Consider the following 24,253-nt stretch of genomic DNA (forward strand, 5'->3'; position numbering starts at 1 on the left):
ATCTTAAGGCGTGTACAATCCCATGTGTGTGCAGCTGGCCGTCCTTTACTCTCTCTTGCAGCTTGTTGTTCCTACTGTGTGGTCATAGTGCAGGCAGCTCCTCCCGGGCGTCATCTAGAGTCAGAGGTGAGCTCTGAGACCAGTCACTACCAGTAGTGGCTGCGGCTGGGCATCTTCGGAGGGATGAGGTTGATATCTGCCTCTTCTGAGCCACCTCATAATGCAGAGATGCAGCAGAATGTATATATAATTCTTTGGCTGACACCAGTGTATGCAGGTGCAGCTGTTGAATGCAGCCACTGGTGGGAGTGGGTAGAGCTATAAGTCCTGGGGGCATAACCCACAGAGCAGAGTGGCAGTGACACTTTAAAATCATTCACCAGCTGGTTGCAGCTTGCACCATTATATTAATGTAAGTGCAGCTGTTTCCAAGCAGGCTGGGTTGAGGATGAAGTAACATCAGCCTTGGTCCACTCATGGGAGTGGGCAGAGCTACAAATCCGGGAGTCCCAGCTTGCAGAGCAGACTTGTGGTGACGATGCTAGAAAACCATTCACCAGCCAGGTGATGTGATTGTAGTGCAGCAGGCTTGACCCCACCCACCCCCTGGATGGGGCGTAGCAATAAGGCCAGGAGGTCCAGATGGCAGAGCAGAATCACTCACCAACCGGTGGCAGCTTGCACCATTATATTAATGTAAGTGTAGTTGGTTATGGGCGGAGCTACAAGTCTGTGCCTGCTCTTTGGGCCCAGGTTGCCGATCTGACAATTCTACAAAGAGCTGCCTCTTGTCCTACGCCCTATAAATAACCGTAAAAAGCCACCACCAAATTCATTAAAGCAAAACCGCAGGTAAATTGCAGCTAAAGCGCAATCTGTGCCAGATGCTACTCTTCTCATATTTTCTCTTTTACCTTCCTTTTCATATCTAAGACAATATAGTTGACAGCCTGTGCACCCTGCCTACAGCTGGCATTTTCTGTCTTAAGGGACTAGAATACCCAAAAAGCCCTCCTAGTAACTGCTTGTTACTAGATCACAGACCACCTCATATGTAAATCATTTCTGACAGATTTTGTCATACCAGATGTAGGGGTATTCAATATGGAGCGAAAACTTAGTTTTTGCTAAGTTTTCGCACCGATGACGTCATTTTCAGAGGTTTTGGTTTTACGCCGTATTCAATTTCAAAGACTTTTCGCAGGTTCGAAAAGTCTTTGAAAAAACGGGGATAACTTTTCACCACAGGTGGCGAAAAAAAGTGCAGAATTGGGGTTTAGGGGTGCAGGCTATTTTTTTTTTGGGGGGAATGACATTTTAAAAATAACTGTGTCAAAAAAAGTTTTAAAAAAAATAGGGACACCCCAAAAAATGAATTTAAAAATTGGGGTGCAAAAAACAATAATGGGAAAAAAGTGTTTAAAAATAGGGAAATAGGTTCAGGGCTATTCTGCAAGTATGCGGCAGGTGTATTCTAGAATAGGCTATTAGCGGCAGGTGCATAGTTGCAGAATTTTTTAAAACTTACTTTAGGGACATAAAAATATGCTAGTACCCATTTTCTTGTACCCCAAATTTGATGGGACCACTTAAAAAAACAAAAAACAAAACCTAAGTGCTCTTCTGCATCACTTCTTCAATGTCGGAAAAAAACACCTGCTGCGGCTATTTAAATCCCCGACTTTCATTTGCAGGCTAAAACGGGGGTACCCATAGTGATCCCCCATGTTTTTACAACTTTAGGGGGGTCCTGCAATTTATTCCAGGAAAATTTAGTTTTTTTACGCAGATCCCACTTCGCAGCTTCCCGTTTTCGTAGGTTTTATATTGAATACGGGGATAAAGCGGGTGCGCTCCCAATACTTTATCCCAGGAAAATCTCCGATATGGAGCGAAAAGTCCAGCACAGACTTTTTGCTCCCATATTGAATACCGCTCATGGAGTAGTGACTTTTCTCCCTAACGCCTCTTCACTCTCCTTTCCTACTTGCTTTCCTAAGTCAATATCTGCTTATTCCTTACTACCAGAGGCGTAGCATGGCCAGGTGTCGACATAGGTTGGAGGCACCGCATGCGGGGGCAGTCCGAGGTCTGTAGATTTATTGCACGCTGTGAGTTGTTCGTGGTAAGACACCATGTGCGGGATGTATTAACTCTAAAATGCGGTCAAATCTCCACAAACTGACTAAAGGCAACGTCATCTATAAATGGCGTTGCCTATAGAAGCATACGGGCCTCCTTTCCTCACAAATCCCCTGATCCCCAACACACACACACCCCTGCCACACCTTGCACAAGCCGAGGACTGTGCATGGGCGGGCAGTAGGACTCCTGAGTTATAAACCCGAAAGTCCTCATAACGCCAAAGACAGCTCTTATCGGAAAAGCATGTGATGAGTGGCAGGATGTGTCGCATACAATATGCGATGCTTGAAACAAGGGCTTATGTAATAGCCTGCAAGATGCGAGTTTCCAGCAGCAATCATTTAAAGGCAAGACCAGGTTGGTGTCTCTTAAATTAATTCCACTTTAAACATGCAGAAAACTCACAATAATCTCCCCCAGATACATAAGCCCTCAAGTGTTCCACTAAATAACTCATTGTCATCATCAGCGAAATGGGCAGATACTTAGAAAACTCCATTTGATTATCAGTCCAAGCACCTTTTGTAGGGATGCACTTTTTGTTTACAAGGTTTCCCTTTTGATATGGTTAGAGAATTATATTTTTCAGTGACCTCTTCCAAGTCAGAACTTTATACTGGGGAGCCAAAGTTGTTATAAATCTTTAAATTCAGCATTCTCATCAATGGTAAATGGCTCACACTCTTTATATGTCATGTAAACTGCCTGTATTATTTTGTTATTCTTGATTCCACAATCTCTAAATACTCCATATTTTAAAGCATTATTGTCTTGTTTTATCTGTATTTGTGGCTATGCCTGCAAAGTTGATGATCCTGGATTGGAGTCTGGCTATTTAACATTTATAGGGCTCCATTCAGCAGTTAGACAGAACCCTTTTAGCACTCACCAAAGGTGTTATTTCCTCCTTTCAGTATTTAACAAACAGTGGCAAGCTTAAGGGGCCTATCCACTAGGTGACCTGAAAGACTGAACATCTAGCATTCAGACCTTCAGGTCGCCGAGGTGCGGTGCCCACACTGAACGGCGTTCAATGAACGTCATTCAGTGCAGGAGCCCGACCTCCTATCTCTGAACATGCCGAACGAGCGTCGTCAGGTTGTTGGGCATGTTCAGTAGATAGTTGGGGTCGGCAAGGATCCAGCGTGCACGAGCATCACTGATCCTTGCCGGCTATCCATTACCCGACTTTGTGAACAATGCGACCAAAACTTCCTGGTTTTGGTTGGATTGTTCACAAAGTCGTATAATGGATAGGCCCTTTTAGCTTACTGTTGTTTGTTAGTGTATCGTTGTACCGCTTACGCCTTCTTTAGATGGCAACAGGGACGGACTAGGGCTGTAGATCAGCCCAGGAAATCCTCCCTGTGCGCCCGCCATAGGCACGTGCTCGCAGAAGGGGCGTGGTTAAGTTTCACAAGGTGTGCTGTGGGTCACGGGAGTCTGGCCTTGCGGCACACCCCGTCTCTTAGTATCCTGGCCGTGCAGAGCACCGGGAGGCGGTGCTGCTCAGCAAGGATTGAACACCAGACCGGCCCATCATGTGCACAGGCCCATCACTGCCGCCACCCCTTCCCTCCCCCTGAGTTCATACCATGAACTCCGGCGGGGATACCTCCTGAGTCAGGTGGATGACTTCCGCCCTCTGTAATGGCTGCCACGCTCCTCAAGCCGGCCTTGAGATCATTGCTCTTCTAGCATTTGCCAGAGGTGCCAGGTGGCCAGTCCAGCCCTGGATGGCAATACGGTTGCCATTACTGGCAATGGGGACCCTGCAACAGGCTTTACTGCTTCAGTGACGTTTTCCAGGCATTAAGTTCCCACCGAGTAAAAGTGTAATCAGAGCCGTAACTAGACATTTTGGTGCCTTGTGCAAGAGAGAGCATTGGTGTCCCCCCCTGTCCCCCTCACCCCTACCCCAACTGACTACCTAGAAAAAAAAACCACGTGGCCGCTTCTGATTGGCTGCCGACCCGCAAGCCATGATTGGCTAGCGGCCGGTACCAAATTTAAAAGGCCACCACTTGTTTTTGAGTGTCCGCCGGTCCGCGATTGTCTTGCGGCCGGCGACAAGTATAAACTGTGGCTCCCGTCCCAATAGATGTGAGGAGGCCGAGTAATGTGCAGGGGGGAGGCTGCTGTCATTTCTGATTGCGTGGGCGGCCAGTTCCTCCCTTAGGAGGGTTGCGCTTGGTGCGATGGCACCGGCCGCACCACCCTAGCTACGGCCCTGAGTGTAATATGCATGAAATAACAGCACATTGCTGGCAGCGATAGGCTGCCAGCAACAGCATGGAGGATGCTGTCCAGGAGGGGTATGTCACTGGACCTCACCGGAGGGGTAAGTAATGTTAATTACCAATGGCATATTTGTTAGTATCACTGCAAAACGAAACAAAACATGCTGCTGGTAATAAGGTTTATTGTTAAATGGGGCCCTTAGTACCTTGAGGTTTATTGTCTCGGGATTTGGCTACATTAACAAGTTGGCTTTCAGTTTCTGTTCTCTAAATTCTCTGGGTCTGCAGAATGCTGGCCATACACTAGTACGACCAGCATAAGATTCATCTTACGATTTCCCCTGAACTCCCCGGCAGCTCCCTGGCAGTCCCAAATGCACTTTGGACACACTATGTACATACGATCTCACGTTACGATCGATCGTGTGCCTGCTGAAAAACTGATCATCATTCTTCAAAATGTCACTGAAATCACAGTAGTCGGACACACGATGCATCGCATGGTGAAAACACGGCACAATCAGCATATGAATACGCCGGATCATATGGGCTGCACATCTGATCGTACGATACGTTTTAGGAGCTGCGGGAGCGGGCATCGGCTCGGATCCTATGTTACAATATACACGATTTCTACACGATTCATCTTACGACGTGTGGAAAATCGGGCAATTGGCCCAAAATCGTGCTAGTGTACATGGTTTGCTTTCACGATGGCATGATTTTTTCCAATGTATCTGCAAGTAGCTATTTTGAATAATGCTGCCCATCCATTTAACAATGCGGGGGACTACTGATGATTACAACGCCGTCGTCTCCCGCGGGTGAACTGCATACACTGAACGTTCAGATGTTCAGTGTATGCAGATCAATCGTCCCCGAACATGGCAACCTGATGGTGGTCGTCAGGTGGACCGTCATGTTCGGACGATGATAGATGTTAAAAACAACCAGAGGGCGCGCGCATCGCTGGTCATTTTTAACCTTTTACTGCCCGGTTTGCGGGCGATTACCAAGCGATGGAGCGTTAACTACCGTCGTTATCGCTCCATCGCTAGGTATAATCGCCTAGTGGATGGGCAGCTTTAAGGCTTTTTTATTTTTTTATCAAAATGTTTTTATAAATAGCTTTTTTTTTTTTTAAATCGTGCGACTTCATTTTAGTGGAGGTGTGACGTTTGCAGAAAAATTCCCCCACTGCCCGGCTCCTTCCAGGCTCCAAGCTGTCAAGAAATGAAACTCATGAGACTACAAATTCCCCAGAGGCTGGGAGGGAGATAGGTAGAGGAGTGCAGTTTCGTTTCTCCCAGAGTCACTGGTATTTGTGCTTCCGCCTATGTGTGTGACTGCTTTAGTTTCCGTATCAGCTGGATGTCTGTCTGCTGCTCTGCACACAGCTACAGGCGCTTGGCTTGATCTGAACGTCGCTGGAGAAAAGTAGAAGCGAGGAGTCCCCTTCTGTGCTGTGAGGTAACAGAACTGATAATCCTGGTAGGACTGGGAGCTTCTGCCTGTACAGTTAGAGCATTTCTGCAGGGATGTGCACTGCCAGTTAAGGAGGTTTTTACACTGCAAATTGGGTTGAATGCTATTGCAATTGTAACCACCAGCAGAAGCAAAGCATCCGTCTTTGTTTCTGTGAACAATTTTGCCATGAACCAGTGTCCTATGTGCGAGATTTAAATCACTGACTATCTGGCAAGTGGTGGAACAATATTTTCCAGGCCAAGAAGAACGTTTCCAGGTATATAGTACCTTTATCAAATAACTCTCCTATTATGATAAGATGGTATTTAATACGTTTGATGTCCCCCCCCCCCTTTTGTTATTGGAGTTACACAGGTGGGGAAGTCCACTTTCCAATAACTTCAGAGTTTTGCACTAAAGGGCCTCGTGCATCAGGCGCCATTTCCATAATTCCCCCATCCGACCGGAAACGCCAATTCACCCTTTGTAAACACCAACCTGCAGCCAGATCACCAAGCCATCGGGAAATCTGGGAAATTTTTCATGTTAATAATCCCCAATTTGGCAAACCCAATTGTATTTTGGACAGGATCGGCAAATCAGGGAAATCCAAAGGGTCCCTTACATCATGCAGCGTATCACCGATGTGACTAGAGACGCTGACTGGCGGCCATGATTCTTCATGTTAAAAATCCCTGATTTGACGATCCAATCATATTTTGATCGGGATTGTCAAATTAGCGAAATCCAACATGTTGGATTCACTGATACCACAGCCACGGCTTCTGTGGATCGGGGAATTGCAACAATCCGTCACGGATGTATGGTACCCATAACATGATGTATTTCACTGATGACCCATCGCTGGCATCTGGTGATCGGGGAATTGCGACAATCCGTCGCTGATGTATGGGAGCCCTTGATTTTTGTTTCTACACCTGTATACACCATCCTCTCCCCCCGGGGCCGCCAGCAAACTGTCAGTGGCAGTAGACTCCGGGCACTAGTCTGTGCCCGGAGGATACTACGCATGCGCAGGACACCAGGAAAATGGTGCAGCTGCCATTTTCTGGGCGATTTTCCTACTGCGCATGTGCTAAACGATGGGAAAATGGCCGTGGCGGACATTTTCCATGCATTTAGTGTAGCACTACTCCGGCCAACTTGGGACTTCTGAGAGGTAAGTATAATAAAGTATAGGTGTACAGGGTGGTCCCCCCCCTGGACCCAGGGGCCCATCTGCATTGCACACCCTGCACCCATTATAGATACCCCCCTGGTTGTAGTGGTTCTGTGGTGGTAGTATCTGTAGGATAGACCATACTATGGGCCCCATTAATCAACAAATGTTAATACTAGCGACATACTTATTTAGTATCTCAGTCATACAAACAAATATGCAACTGGTATTCAGCATTACTTACCTCATCCGTGAGCTAGGCTCAGCTGCTGGTTGCCTGTCGCTGCCAGCAGGGCCGCCATCAGGGGGGGACCGCCGGGCCTCGAGTCCCGGGCCCGGAGGGAGGGGAGAGGGAGGGGGGCCCGGGTAGCAGCACCGCTGCAGCAGCAGTAACAAATGATGCAGGGAGAGAGATGGAAGCAGTGCGGACGAGGGCCAGCCTGAGGTCGCGGAACGGCAGCCAATCAGGACCGGCCGTAGCGGCTGCTCCTGATTGGCTGCCGGTCCGCAAGCTTGTTTAGGAGTCAGCGCGTGTGACGTAATGGCGCGCCAGTGTAGGGTGAGCCGCGGATGAAGAGGAGCGCGTCTGCAACTCTGCACTGCTGGTGTACCGTGGAAGAAGATCCTGATCCATAAGGTAAGTGGGGGAATGTCTGGTCAGCAGGTGCATGGGGGAGTGTGAGGTGATAAAAATGCAGGGCCTTCCGCGCATAACATGTTACTACCCGGGGGGCCGAAGGGGGGGGGGAACGGAGATGTCTACCGCTCACAGACTTCACTACCAGGGGGGCAGGAGGGGGAGAGATGATAAAAATGCAGGGCCTGCTGCTCACAGACTTCACTACCAGGGGGGCAGGAGGGGGAGAGGTGATAAAAATGCAGGGCCTGCCGCGCTCACTAGCTCACTAAATTCAGTAATGGGGGGGTGAGGTAATAAAAATAAGAATGCAGGGCCTGCCACGCGCAGAATATATTCACTAACCAGGGGGGGGTGGGTGAGGTGATGAAAATGCAGGGCCTGCTGTGCACAGACTACATTCAATAAGGGGGGCGGTTAGGTAATATAAATAAAAAGGAAGGGCGCACAGACTGCATTCAATAACGGAGGTGGGGGGGGGGGGGGCCTGCCTATTCTGTCAGTCCCGGGCCCCATAATTTCTGATGGCTGCCCTGGCTGCCAGCGACGGGCTTCTATGTAATGTGCATGCACGACGGTCAGTCTGCGCCTGTGCATGACTCATGACTGTTTCACCCGGTGGGGACCCGGCAGTGCCCGGTAGGCTTTGCTGAAGGCGGAAAGGCAGCTGCCATGTATCCATAGCCTGCAATGGGGACCGTGAGCGATACAGTAATGAACAGCGGTAATCTTAAATTACTGCTGTTTGTTAAATATTGAAAGGATGACTTAACTGCTTTAGCAAGTGCTAAAGGGGTTATGGTTCATTGATAAATGGGGCCCTAAAATGTAATTAATTTATGGCTATACTAGCATCTACTATTTGTATGCAGTCCTAGATTTAAAGGTGTGTCTCTAGAATTTATGTGATTTCAATGCATCCCATTTAAAGGTGATATTGTTACAGAAAATCAAAACTTATAAAAAAAACCAAAAAAAAACTAAACTAGGGTTGAAGGGACTCTATACAGTTTAGAGATGTTACTTTCAGTTTCAATTCTGTATTATTTTATATAGCACTTTCTACAGGTATTTGAGAAGGTTGATTTCTCTTTCTGTATTGTTTTTGTTTTGTTTGGCTTATGCAGTTTCCACTCCACTTAATGTTAAGGTTTTTTTTCTCTTTCTTTGTTTATGTGGTGTTGTTTTTGCCATAGTTCTTTTGTGTATCTTTCTCCTTTTTTAAATATTTGTTTTATTTTATCACTTTGTTCAGATTGAACAATGGCCCTCATTCAGAGCCGTACGCTCTGAGCAGAGCGCACGCTCAGCATGAGGGCCGGGCTCCTTTTTCATGGAGCGTCCTCCTGGACGCTCGTATAGCTGTGGGTCACCACCCACAGGCTATACGAGCGTGCATTTTGATGGCCGCGATGGTCGTGACCATCGCGACCATCGAAATTGCGAGCCGGAGCCTGCGGTTGAGGTTTTCAACCGCAAGCTCCGGAGTGATTTTGGCTCTATCAGAGCCAAAATCACTCCCACTGACATCACTAGTGATGTCAGTGGGCCGGCTTCTGACGGGAGGCGTTCCCGTGGGAACGCCCCCGTCAGGGAGGCACGCCCCCGGCACGCCCACCAAAGGGGGCTTGCTGTCAATCAACATTGACAGCACGCCCCCTTTGATCGGACACAACGAGCGAAGGAAAGTCCTTCGCTCGTCGTGTCTGGCGCATGCGCACGACGGAGCTCCCTCCGTCGTGCGCATGCTCAGTGCAGACCATCGACCCACTTGCGAGCGTACAGCCGCTCGCGAGTGGGTCTGAATCAGGCCCAATGTCTTAAAATTGTCACAAAAAATTCAATTAAAAAGCTTGATGTTATTACAGACCTACATACAGCAAACTAGATAAAGCTGTTTACTATAAAAATACTGAAAACAACCTTCTCAAAATTCTGTAAAATATCTACTACAATGTTTTCTTGTAAAACGTGTTTAAATAGGGTGTTGTTACAATATACAATAATACAGTATTGTTGTGATTACCTTCATATTTATATGTTAGCATTAGTTACTAAGGGCCCCAATTATTAACGAACCTAAATGCCAGCGGCATATTTTATTTAGTATCACACTAATACAAACGAATATGCTACTGGTATTCTTCATTACTTACCTGGCCTAACGCTGCTAGCAACTGACTTCTATGTCAGGTATGCAGTCGGGAAGCCGGCGGACCTAATCCCGACAGCCGGATTCCCGACTGCATAATCCCGGCAAGGCACTAATGACAGGCGTCGAAATCCCGACCCTGTCATTAGACCTACACTGGGAGCCCGACACCCGGCTTACCGGTCAAAGGTAAGCCGGGCACGGACAGCCGCAGGGGGGAGGGTTAGGTTTAGGGCTCCGGGGGGGGGGAGACAGAGTTAGGCACCCCCCGGGAGGTAAGTTTAGGCTAGGGGAAGGGGGAGTTAGGGTTAGCACCCCCGGGGGGAGGTTAGGGTTAGGCACGCCTCCGGGGGACTTAGGTTTAGGCTGCGGGGAAGGGAGGGTTAGAGTTAGGGGGTAGAATTAGGTTAGTTAGTACTTACCTTGGGACGATCGGGATTTCCTCCTGTGTCGGGCAGCTGCTGTCGGGATTTGAACCGCTGGCCATACTGATTCCCTATGTCATGCACATGCGTAACGGTCAGTCTGCACATGTGCATGACTGTTTCATCTGGCGGTGTCCATTCCGGTTTCAGCGATGCCAGCAATGGGGACTGCATCGCTCTCAACGTCTAAAGATGGCGAGAGCAATGCAGTGACAATCAAAGGTAATATTAGATTACCGCTGTTTGTTAAATATTGAAAGGATGACATAACCCATAGCTATGTATCGTTGTTAAATGGGGCCCAAAGACTGACCAATCAGGCAGCAAAAAAAAAACATGTACAGTAATAACTAGTATAGGTGATTTTTTATTTTTTTAAACAAAAGATTTTTATTGACATTGATCAGCCACAATAATGTATAGGTGAAATTTTAAGCAATAGCACTATTGCAGAATCAAGACACTAAATGGAAACTATATTAATTTGGGTATATGAATATGAATTGTGCAATTTTATCATGGCAATTTGCAACATTGTTGGTGCTTCAGATATGCTCCTAAACCTTGCTAAATGATATCCCGCTGGTCCTTATTTATCATGATATTTATAAAAACAACAAATACAAAATAGAATTATTAGTTGCTAAAAATTATATAAAATAACAATAAATATAAAAAGTTGTCAGTTCTTGCTACACACTGGCAAAAGGCATAAAAATGCTTCTTCTGAAAAGGGTCACTCAAAAATCAAAATAGAAAATAAAAGAATAGTGTCAGATTCTGCCTATGTGATTATTTGACAATAAAACACTGTATATACAATAATTGTGTGCACCCTTTATATACATGCCAAGTTCCATTTACAAGCTAAAGGGCCTATTTATCAGGGCAGTTTTTCATGAAATTATGCAGAAACAGAAACAAACAGTTCACCTTGAAAACAGGACTCATTTCACCACCATCAGTAGAGTTGTTTTGTAGACATATTTGGGAATAATTTAAAGTCTGCACTGCACATCACCCCACAGTTTATGCTTCTGAGGAAATTGAGTGGGGAAATGTGACAGGCCAGGTGTTCTGGTGAACAGGATTTCATAACCAGATTTATTTTAATCTTTTGGTGCTTCAATAAGGAGACCCATATGGGCTGCTGATTGTATGTGACAGGCTTATTCTCCCTGCTAGAGATTGCTGTAGCACCGTGGTTCTCAAACTCTGCCCTCAGGACCCCACACAGGTCACATTTTGCAGGTCACCCAGCAGCTACACAGGTGCATTGATTACTCACTGACACATTTTAAAAGATCCACAGGTGGAGCTAATTATTTCACTTGCGGTCTTGTGAGGAGACCTGGAAAACATGCACTGTTTGGGGTCCTGAGGACTGAGTTTGAGAACCTGTGCTGTAGCACATTATATTGACACAAAGGGGTCAATACCTGCACTGAAGTGCAGGTTTTTCGAAGTGGACATGTTGTCCATAGCAACCAATCAGATTCTAGCTATTATCTTCTAGAAGGTGCTAGATAATTGTTAACTAGAATCAGATTGGTTGCTATGGGCAACTCCTCCACTTCTAAAAACCTGCACTTTAGTAAATATACCCCAAAATGACTAATTGTCACCATAAATTCTTTTAACTTGAGACTTGACGTAGGTATTGCAGTTAAGGTGCTACGAATAATGGAGTTTATGTAGTCTAGTAGCTTAACACTTGTTCTGGCATTTCTTTTAGGAGAATCTACTAAAAAAAAAAAAAAAATGCTAGAACAAGTGTTAAGCTACTAGACTACATCAACTCCATTATTCGTAGCACCTTAACTGCAATACCTTCTGGCAAAATTTTTTTGATAAGTGGCTACTTTGCATGCATTTATATGGTGCGTTATTTTCTACTCCATTGGGCGGAATTCAATTCATTGTGATGCTGAATAGCCCGCCCATAAAATTGCGTTGAATTGAATAGCTTCGGGAGCTCCCTTCAACATCACTTTGAATTGAATTCCCACCATAATTTGTAGCACAAAAACTGCAACATTTTCGGGCAACATTTGTTGCTAATAATTAGACACTGCATGCATTCTCTGTGAACCTTGAAAAATATGTGTTTTATTTGCTATACCATGTGTGTTTATTGACTAATGAGTTCATGCCTTTTTAACTGCATGTGTAAAACTAATGTGTACATTCATATTTGTATGCATACATTTTACTGGGATGTAGTTAAGGCCGCCGGTCTCAATGCCGACGCTGGAATCCCGACAAAGGAGTTAAGATAGGCGTTGAAACTTGGTATCTCACTAGACTGGCAGTGCAAGACCCACCTGTCTCCTTAGCCGATTGATTTATATTCAAATTTGTTTTATGTTTTTTATTCAGAGCTTATAGTATTAGGTTTAGTATTTTGCAACCAAATATATTGGAAATTGTTTGTTTTTTTAAATGTAGCTACAAGTGTGATAACAGTGATTGTCTATTCGATGTTTATATAATGTTCTTAAGTCTGTTGATTACACAACTGTTATTTACATATGTATTTTGTATTTCCTCAAAATATTGCAACGGTACTATGTATTAATATTTTGTGGATCTACAATGTCTCAATAAAAATAAAACTTAAAAAAAGCTAGGCGTCAAAATACAGACACCTACCTTAATCCCGGCTCAGGAATCCAGGAGGTAAGCCGGGAGGGGGGGGGGGTTAGTGGGGTTAGGTTTTGGGTGGGGAGGTTAGGGATAGGCACCTCGAGTGGGGAGGGTTACAGTCAGGTACCACTGGAGGGGGCTAGGGGGGGAGGGTTAGGTTTAGGCACGAAGGGGGGAACTTAGGGTGCGGGTTGGGGAGGGTTAGGGATAGGCTACAAGAAGGGAGGGTTAGGGGGAGAATGGGGGAGGGTAAGTATACTTACCTGATCCCTGTCGGAATACCAACCATCGGGATACCGCTGTGGGTATTCTGACGGGAGGCATCACGACAGCCGGCATTACATACCCATTCCCATTTTATTATGTGACATAAGACAAGGAATAGAAGTACTTTTAAAAAATATTAGAGTATGAATAAAAAAAAAATGTTTATAGCGTACTATCACTTTTCAGGCAACTTTCTTTATGACAATGTCTCTCTTTAATTCACTATTTATAAACAGAGCATAGTGGGAAGGGAGACTATACTGTAGGTACATTCAGCGCCACTTCTTTTTATATATATATATATTTTTTAGATTATTTTCTTTGTTGGAGGGGGGGGGGGCGCACCCCTTGTTTAGGATGCAGAGTGAACCAAATAGGATGCACGGTCAGATATTCCCATATATCAAGTTTTTAATTTTATTATTATTTTACAAAATCTGCACAAAAAAATGCATTATTTTAATAATCTTATGAGATGGTATTCACGTTAGTGGGACTGTTGCAGTAATTGTCCTGCTGTAGTCGATGATAAATAGGCTTCAACCATGCCTTGCATGGTGTAGCATTGCAAGAGGCCTCCATGAAGGCTATGCCTGGCGATTGTCTTTACCAGAAGGGGCTTTGATATATAGGGAAAAGCCTTAAGGTGCCTACACACTTGGCGATGTGCTCACGATCCGACATTGTGTCCGATTTCCCCTTGAACTCTCCCCAGCAGTCGTGGGCACAATTTGGTGTTAAAAACTGTCCAATGTGACAACGATCTATTGTGCCTCCTAACTATTCCAGTGCATCATGACTGAGATTGTCAGATCTGCCCTACAGCACGGCAGATCTGAAGATGCGATGTACGACCTGCAGGGACGCACATCGGCATCATGAGTGGACACCCATGATTTGGGCATATTTTAAACTATTTGTCGTCACAATGCGTCGGAATCGGGCAAGTCATCTAAAATATCACTCAGTATGTAGGCACCTTTAAACCCTGTGAAATTTGAATTACTGTACACTGTTACAAGTTGATTGTTACTTTATGATTGACCGTTAAGGACATAACATGCAGAAGGACCTTTGCTGTGTAGGATGTAGCATGCAGAAGGACCATTGATGTGTGTCACTGTGTATGTTCCTCCTACATGAGATACACATGGCTTTGTTCTCTGCTAACTTCGTCATATGGCTATACAACGTATTTAGAGGTTTAACTATCCATCTTCAAATCACCTTTGAGGTTCTGCTAAAGAAGGATTTACTTACGCAGGTTATGATTCCTCTCTAGAATCTAGTAGAATGCAACTATTACTTCTGGAGTGTTATATGCCATACCAGTTCTCCCTTTTCGGTTGAAGGCTGGCTACAACTCCTCTATTGTTTTTAGTCTTCACTCCTAAAGGACATTTCAATTTATGGTACTTACAGTATGTCCTTTATGTTATGGTGGTTTTTTTTTCATCTTGGATGTGGGACTTAATTTCAACTGATACAGATAATATATTTCCACTTCTCTAGCTAGATATATTTTAAGTGAAGGCTTCTTTCAGATTGGTGATTTTCCATGTCTCTATATAACATTTTTCTGGTGAATGTTTAATACTTTAGTTTAAACTAATGTTTGAGAGAGTTCATACTGTGTGGTTTTTTTATGGTGAAACCTTCACTTTTCAAATCATTAATTGTTGTTTTTTGTTGTTGGTTTTTTTTTACACCATTTAAGCTCCCCCACCTTTTTGCTTCTAAAATGTCAGATCTCTCTAGTCTACACAGCTTAAGGGGTTTATTTATCAAAGCTGGGGGAGAGATAAACTTGTAATATATAAATTACCAACCAATCGGCTCCAAACTATCATTTTATAAATGCAGCCTGCAAAATGTAAATTGGAAGCTGATTGGTTAGTACGTTATCTCTCACAATTTTATCTCTCTCCCAGCTTTGATAAATACCCCTCTTAGTGTGTGCTATATTTTAACGGAATGCAGCGGCATAACTAATAAGGAATACATCTGATTATTATCTCGGCTACTTTATTCATTTATTATTTCTGTTTGCCTTAATTTTAAAGTGGTGTGGAAAATAAATGAAGGAATATCTGCCTAAACGTAAAGTTTGTTGCACAAATTGATAATGATTTGCTTAACCTGTCTTACAGGTTCAAACGGGTGAGGAAAAATGAGCGCAGAGGTGAAGAAAAGTCTGAGGCTCTATAGTAATTACATTGTGAATATCCTGAAACCTTCTTATGTGATGGGACACATGACAAGCTGGATTACACAAAGTGAGATTTTCATCTCTAACACTTTACTTTTTTTCATATAATATTGAAAAATGTTTACACAATCAAAGTATGTAACATCACACTAGTGCTGTCTACATCTAGTCACGCACTACAGAGTTTTCCAGCCAGTCTGACAAACTGTGCAATGGTCTTACAGATGCAAAGGATCTTGTGACTCCACACATTGAGAGACTTATCTTTATGATTTTACAGTACACTGTTAAGCTTAAAGGAAATCTGGAAATGATGGTCTGACCGACCAAATCAAAAATACCACAGCCGTTTCTTGCTGTTGTTGAGCACTGGCAGATTACCTTCCATGTACATACACTAAACTGAACAAATATGTGGAATTGGCTGGAAATATCTAAAGTGTGTGGTTATCTTAACTTATATTAACTTATATTATATTTTATTTATTTATTTTTGTGATAGAGCACGGCCATGTATTATAACAATATTCTACAAAATCATATGTTCAACTATATGGTCACTAACTCAGAGGAGCCAGATATACCAACAGTATCAGCTCCATTAATTTTTCGGGCGCAAAAAACTTGACTTTTTAGCATTTTTACCTTCAGGTAATCAGTTAGAGCCCATTTTTTGCGCCCGAATTATCAATTTTCAGTCAAAATCACACAGGTCCGTGAACTTGTATTTTCACTGCCCGATCCACGAAAATGGGATAATTATTGGGGATTTTTTTCGGAGCTTGCTAAGGTCCCTAAAAAAAATCCCTGATAAATGCTGTAGACGGCCGCGCTTTGTGGTTAATTGGAGAGCTTCGTGGATCAATTAGCCCGCCGTAAATTTCCGCGGCTAATTGAATTTCCCTATAGTATGAATGCTGGCTCACATCAACTCTAGACACCGAGACATATAGGTCACTGACACAAAATATACACATGCGTACATGCATAGACACCATACAAACTTTCGATACTCTGACATGTTAAAGTCGCTCCATTAAAGATGGCAACTGCAGCCTGCTTATTTTTATATAATATTTTAATTGAATTATATGTCATCTAAATCAATAAGAAAATACAATAGCAGATATGTTCAGTCAGGGAAATGTATTTACTGTTACAACAAATACAAAGCGGGGCCACATTACCCAATTATATAAATTGTATATACTGTACATGCAATTGTACAACAATTATACTGTAACCGTACTACATGTGAATGCATGAATGGAGTTGCTGCATGCCTGGAGTGGGCAGAGACGGTACCGTGGAGAGTACAACCTCCTTCTGCTGCTTGACCACTCCCACTGAGGGGCATGACTCTGAAGGGTCTTGTCACTACTCCCCATCAGGGACTGGCATTGGATCAAGCACCAGAGGCACAGCTTACAAGTAAGTGGCTCCCATTTGCAGGAAGCCCCAGACACCATGACCTGCACAGGAAGAGTGCCAGAGGGTAAAGGCTACCTATCACGGCAACCCCATACTAGGCCGAGGGACATACAGGTGTCCGTGCTTCTATATGGCAACAATCCCTTTTGGTACTAGTCCTGGGAGTTCTATACCTATTCAGCACCTCTTTCATGGCAAGCTTCCCTCACTGTAGAAATCCCCAAAACAGTGGCAATGGCTCCTTCTATCTCCCCTTTATATGTAAGGAAATAATGTAGTTTGGGTGCTGAGTCTGGGTTTTCTTTCTCTTTCCTGGCCTGTGTATGTCTATGCAGTTCCATATCCAGCTTTAGATTGTGCACTGCATCTGTCCTTCTTCTTTCTCTTATGTCTGGTAATGTAAGTACATCCAGGACTAAGCCTGAAGGAGGGACATTGGCAGTGATATGCCCAGTCAAAATGCAAAGTAAATCACCATGCACCCAGTCTATGGCAAATTCCCTATGCACAGCATCAGAGGCAGAGGACAACTGTGGAGGTTGAGCAGTGACCCCTCCACCCTGGTTTTCCCACATAAGCCTGGTGCAGTTACATTTCCTTCAGGGAGCTTGACCAGAGGTCTTGGGATCTGTTCTTTGTAGCACCTGGGGAGGAGGAGGCCAATGCTGCCGTCTGCAGAACGACTTCTCCTTTACAGAGACAACCACTGACTGCGGTTTGCATAAAAGTTGCACCAGATGCACCATTGGTCGCCCAATCAGACATTGCAGCAGCCCTATGGAGACGCAGAATGTCCAACTGATCATGGCCGCCGAAGTCAGTGCATCTGTGGAAAAAGACACAGTCGCTGGCTGCAACGCATCCTCGTCTAGCTAGTCAACCGTTATCTCCCAGGATCACCCATTGAAATTGCCTCTCTGCGACTAAATCTGATCCGCGTCTTGTATTGGTAACTATCGGGACACATGTGCAGTGTGACTCCTGCGCATGCGCAGACTGAAAACATTGTCCGTTTGTGCCCGATGCCACTACAGCGTCCACCTCTGAATCAGGCCCAATGTCTGGTGAAATCAATGCAATATATGGTCATCAACTACCATGAAAAGAATCGTGGACTAAGCCACCACTTCTAGACATCAGAAGTGTTCGATACTGGCAGTCCTTTCAGTCCCAGGGGAAGAATCTGACCCTGAGGTTTCCTCATGTCCTGAAGAGGATTCAAAAAGAAAGCCAGGTGTAGAGGCTTTAGTGCAAGCCATATGGCAGGCATTAAATGTTCAGGACAGTGACAAGTGAGGGTTCCATACATTGCTTAAAAACCAGACTGTTTCTTTCCCCTTCATTAGAAGAGTGGCCCAAACCTGATCACAAGTTTCAGATCTCATGCATGTTGCGTCTCTAGATCCTCTCCCTAGCTAGGATACAGTTAAATGGTAGTATCCACTTAAGGAAGATGTTCCATAGCCCACCTGTCTATGACCACCACCACTTAGGTGGAGATGTACTAAGACTTGGAGAGAGATAAAGTACCAACCGATCAGCTCCTATGTCATTTTACAGACCGTGGGGGAGACTTACTTAGCCTTAGAAAGTGATAAAGTGGGGACTGATAAAGGGGGAGATGTACTACGCTCTGGAAAGTGATAAACTACCAGCCACTTAGCTCCTAACTGTCATCTTACAGGCAGTGTTTGAAAAATGACAGTTAGGGACTGATTGGTTGGTAGTTTATCACTATCCAATTTATCACTTTCCAGAGCTTAGTACATCTACCCCAAAGTACCAACCAATCAGCTCCTAACTGTAAATTTTCAAACATAGCCTGTAAACTGACAGTAATGAGCCGATTGGTTGGTACTCTACCTCTCTCCACTTAATCATTCTCCTATTTTATGGCAATACACTATTATGAATACTGAACCGCTCTGATTGGGAAAGAGGATTCATCCATATATAAGAGAAGCTACACAATCTGTTTCTGGAAGTAAAGGCGCATATCCACTACATGATGTAAATGGACAATTGAATGATTACGACATCGTTATTGTTCAATTGTTCATTAATTGTGCAGTGAATATGGCGACAACGACAGCGATGCGCGCTCCCGCTGGTCGTTGTCGGCTTCTGTCATTGCCTGAACATACTGCCCAACCTGCCGATATTGACAGGCTGTGCATGTTCGGGGATGAGGGAGGGTGCCTGCGCTGAACGACATATCGCTCAGTGTGGGCACTGCACAATATGAACGCTTGTACATTAACTGTCGTAATCGTACAGTCGTTCATTACTCGTGTAGTGGATATGCGCCTTTTTAAATCACCATTAATCACTAATGCAGAATTTTGGGACTCTGGTGCTTGCCTTTGATCTACAAGGATTCACTATATATTTTCTTTTTTGTTTCACAGGTTTATGTTTCATAATTAAAGTTATGCACTGTTAGTTTTTATTTTAGTTTATGACAAAGCTTGCATAAGTAGATTGTATATAACAGGGCAGAAAAGGGTAAACATTATATCTATTTTTTTTAATACATGTTTTTTAGTGCTAAGAATTGTCACTAGTAATAATTTTATTCTTCATCCGCAGTGGTTTGGATGTGCTGAAGTCTGCTTTCAGTGACATACCTAGCTCTCGTTATAGAACTTTTGCATCGTCAACCATCAGAACATTATGATAGACAAATTTCAAACCTTGACAAAACTTAAGATATATGGAATGGTATCTATTATATTAATATGTATTCTATACTTTACGTTTTGTATCTCACATTTTCCTGAAGGCATCAAAGAGAAAATTATTTCTGAGGAGAAAAATGGAGCCACTGCAGCTGCTGAACTGTTCATGGAGAAGTTACTGGAACTGGAAGATGAAGGCTGGTTCCAAGGGTTTATAGATGCACTAAAGGCAACAGGTTTGTTTGTAAAGTAACATTGCTATTTCTTTTCCTTCAGGTAATGTTAGAATTACAGTATATACATTCTAAATATAGTTTATAAACACATGATTATTTTTAGTACTAAGGTGGTTCCTACTGAAAAGTGTTGAGTTTTGTAAGCTGTCATTTGCCATTTACTTTGTACCCATACTTTATGGGTATTCTGTAACCATCTCTTGTGAAATAAGCTCTGCAATGGAAGACATGTGAATTTGTATAAAGGATCATATGGATGTTTCTTCCACCTTGGAGAGCTCATCACCGTCATTATTTACCAATTTAAAAAAGTAGGTTGTAATATATTTTGCCAACGTGGATCAAATGTACCACTAGTTATCATTTCCACCAGAATACTGCATCAAAGTGTAATCTTCAGCTATACCTTAGTCTCAGCCTATTTAAGAAGCAGTATACACATTATTATATACTAACCTTAAGTCCCCCCCGGGAGCCCCTAACCTAAAGCTCGGCTTTTTTTCCTGGAAAAGCTTTGACTGCGCAGATCAGGTACTACCCATTAAGTTGTTTGGGAAAACTGCAGCCATTTATGTAATTGGATCAAATGAAATTGTGTAATGACGGGGCATGATATCTGGGTGATAATTAGACCCATATGTCCTAGAGAGCTCTAGCCCCATGCATCACAGTAGGACTTTCATTAAAAATGATATCCCTCTATCCATGTAAAAGATAGCATGTGGGCATGTCATATGTTTTATTGTCCATTTTACATTTTTTCATAAATTGCAATGTGAGAAATATTTTGGTACAATTTATACTATTCTGGACATTTTTAAAAACTATTATTTATAGCACATTTACTGCTTTTATGTATAGCAGCAATTAAATATTTTATCTAATAGCAATTATATTCATTACAAATGACAAATGTATTGCTTTGCAGATGTAGAGGGCACACATAATGCAGATGGGCTGCCAGGGTGTAGCCAGGTAAAAAATGATTGAGAACAACTTTCTTAGAGGGAATGGGTCCGTTGCTGCATGGATGCGATCTACCGGTGTTAACTATGCTATTCAGTAACCGTAACTGTAGAAGAATGTTTGTAATTGACCTTAAGTAGATTTAGAGCACGTCGCCTTTTTTGTACTCTAGTGAGCAATATCACTTTATACCTTTTAAGAGTTAAGACAAATGGAAGATTAAGGACATTATCATTGTTTATATGAGATAGCCAATGAATATGTGATATATTCTAAATCTGTTCATGTATTTTGTGTGGAAATTGTAATTGTAAAATTATGTATATGTTCGTCAAATTGATAAGATTTTTTACTATATCAGAATTTTTAGGGAATCAGTATGTAAAGCCGGGATGCAGTCAGGAAGCCGACGGTCACAATGCTGACCGCTGGCTTCCTGACTGTCAAATCCCAGCAGGGTACTAATGACAGGCATCAAAATCCTGACGCCTGTCATTATACCTACGCCGGGAGCCCGGCAAACCGATCGAAGGTAAGCCGGGCGGCGGGCGCGGACAGCCGCGCTTTAGGTTAGGGGCTCCCGGGGGGGACTTAAGGTTAGGCACCCCCCGTGGGAGGTTTAGGGTTAGGCTAGGGGAAAGGGGGGGTTAGGGTTAGGCACCCCCCCGGGAGACTTAGGTTTAGGCTGCGGGGAAGGGGGGGTTAGGTTTAGGCACTAAGGGGGGGTTAGGGTTAGGCACTAGGGGGGGAGATTAGGGTTAGGAACCCCTAAGGGAGGATTAGGGTGGGGTAGGGTTAGTAATACTCACCTAAATCCCCGTCGGGATTTCCACTGCTGCCGGTCTGCCATACTGATTCCCGGCCAGCTGTCGGGATGCCTCCTGTCAAAATACCGACAGCAACATATAACAGGGGTCGGGTAAGTATACTTACCCTCCCCCTTCTCCCTCTAACCCTCCCTTCTTGTAGCCTTTACCTAACCCTCCCCCTTAGTGCCTAACCCTAACTCTCCCCCTAGGGGTGCCTAACCCTAACCCCCCCCACCCTAAAAAACCTAATGCTAACCCCGCTATGCTACCTAAACCTAACCCTCCTCCTCGCGGCTAAAACTAAGGGCGCCCTCTGGACGTACCTCGTTTGGGCTGCCGTCCTTCCGGATTCTTAAATCCCGTGTTGGACTTTCAGCGTCGGGATTGAGACTGGTGGCATCGCGGCTACCGATCTCATAACTACATCACGATTTTTAGGATTGCAAGGACATATGTTCTTCTTTTTGTAGCATCTACTTTTAATCCTTATTCCTAAGCATAGTTGCAGACAGGATTGTCAATGGTCAAGTTGAAGTAAACTTGATGTCATCCACATATGTCAATATATACCTGAATGAGTTTTTTCTATTCAGTGGTATCAACTCTCAAGTGTTCTTCACCGTAGCAATAAATACTTGATACTATCTAATTAATACAAGTGCCCGGAGACCTGAAAGGGAAGGTAGAAGTAGGAGGTTCCATGGACGGCACATTGTGTTAGGGTTGCCTGGCCCACATTGTGCAATGCAATGATTTGTGGCAGCAGGGACAGACCATGAATCATGTTATTAAGCCACAACACTGCGCGCTTCACTGGAAAAGATCGAGATGCATTTGCTTACATGCACTAAACTATGCAGCACATTCTAGTCCCATAATTATATTTACAAAAGCAAAATCTGTCTCATCCTAGATTATAGGTATTGTTTTGCTCCACTTTTGGATTTGCTTATTCCACATTTCAAGTGAAAAGTTTAGAAATTAAATGTTGTTTTAATTTTTTTTTAAGGGTATAGTGGTCTTTCTGCAGCAATTCAAAAAACGAATTTTAGCCGGATTGAGCGACTAGAGGAGTCCAGGAAATTGTTGAATGCGCTAAACAGCACTGTTAAAGATAATATCAAAACTGAAGAATTTGTAATACACTTGAGGAACTGTCTTCTCGACAGAGAGATTGAGGAGATTCAACAGGTAATTTTAGAGCAAAAATATATTGTGACTTGTATGAGTAAAGTAAATGTGATTATTTGCAAATTCTGCTTTATTTTATATTATTGTTGCCTACTGTGTGCCCTAAATATGAAATAAGTCTGTCCGCTTCACAATGCACCACTGTGGAAATACAAGATTTACCCCATTTTTAGATATTCAGTAAGCAATGTGTTTAGGTTGTGGTTTTAAATCTTAGTGAATAGGAAGTGTTTACTGAAGAAAAGTCTCACCAACTTGCTTAATATATATTTCTACTCAACAACAGTCCTTCCCATGGACAGATATTTTTAATACAGAGGTTCTAAATTTTTGGTGTGCAAGTACAAAATAATGGCTATGTGATTAGGTCAAGTACCACTTTGCAAAAGGCATAAATTTTCAAACATATAAGCATCTATGACATTCATATATTAATAATATGTCACTTACCTCGACAAAGCAAACCAAAACATATGCAGTTGTAGAAAACTTAGGACCGTATTCAATTAGAAGCGAAAAGCCGAGATCCGTGAAAAAGTATCGCAGATTGCGACTTTTTGCCTGTCGGAAAAGTATTTCCGTATTCAATTCCATTCTCTTTTCGTGTACGTGAAAACGCAATTCAATGTAATAGGCTTAGGTCCTGGGAATGAAGGTGAGTGGTGACTGAGTATTCTCCCCGGGGTCTTTTAAGGCTTCCGTGCATACGTCCTGGTTCCCGGGGTGCCGGGCATGGGCGCAGCCATGTTGGTCCATATCACCTGACTAGTCTCTCCCAATGGTAGTCCTGCGGTCACTCAGCTGATCCTATGATCCAATGACCAGCTACCTAAGGGTATTTAAGTCTGACTGCAGGAACAGGAAATTGCTGTTCAACTTCAATCAAGTGCTGGTTACCATCGCCATTCAGCATCTCATACCAAGTATTGATTACCATCGATTCTCAGTGTCTCATTCCAAGTGCTGATTACCATAAATTCACAGTACTGGCTACCATCACCACTCAGCACCTCATAACAACTATCGATTACCATCGCCATTCAGCATCTCATACCAACTATCGATTACCTTCACCATTCAGCATCTCATACCAACTATCGATTACCTTCACCATTAAGCATCTCATACCAACTATCAACTACCCTCGATTCTCAGTGTCTTATTCCAAGTGCTGATTACCATTGATTTTCATTGTCTTATAGCGTTCTGATAACCATCGCTATTCAGTATCCAATACCAGGTGCTGATTACCAGTCCAACTCACATATCAGTCTTTAGAGCATCATCCTTGCTCATCAGTGATTATATAGTCCTCCCATATCTATCTCTGTATTTTCTCTAGATACCTGCCTCAGAGGCCGCGACCTGTTCACTTGGTGCAGTGAAACCCACATCCCGCTTGGAGGGGTCAATGGTGAATACCATCGAGTGGACTAGAGTCCACTCCCTGGGGTAGGTCTCGCCAACACCTGGGAGAGACATATGAAGAGGACTTGTATATAAATATTGCCTTCCCGTTCCCACTCACCCGCTACCCTTAGCCTACCGGCCCAAGTTCCTGCAGTTGAAGCCTA

At 43.7% G+C, this 24,253-nt stretch overlaps 1 protein-coding gene across 2 annotated transcripts in view; it reads left to right on the forward strand.

The window, feature by feature from the left end:
• The first annotated feature begins 5,681 nt into the window (after positions 1 to 5,681).
• Positions 5,682 to 24,253, forward strand: part of RIGI (RNA sensor RIG-I) — an 83,898-nt gene continuing 65,326 nt past the window's right edge. Inside the window, exons 1-4 of one of the 2 annotated variants that reach the window (XM_088457319.1) lie at positions 5,682 to 5,876; positions 15,310 to 15,435; positions 19,582 to 19,713; positions 22,498 to 22,679. In XM_088457319.1, the coding sequence (XP_088313445.1) occupies positions 15,330 to 15,435; positions 19,582 to 19,713; positions 22,498 to 22,679 (420 nt within the window). In that variant the 5' untranslated portion in view covers positions 5,682 to 5,876; positions 15,310 to 15,329. The remainder of the gene's footprint in view (positions 5,877 to 15,309; positions 15,436 to 19,581; positions 19,714 to 22,497; positions 22,680 to 24,253) is intronic. The other variant, XM_088457318.1, reaches the window with a different exon arrangement.

Source organism: Taudactylus pleione, unplaced genomic scaffold, assembly GCF_031769625.1.
Source record: "Taudactylus pleione unplaced genomic scaffold, aTauple2 ptg000757l, whole genome shotgun sequence".
Lineage (NCBI taxonomy): Eukaryota > Metazoa > Chordata > Amphibia > Anura > Myobatrachidae > Taudactylus > Taudactylus pleione.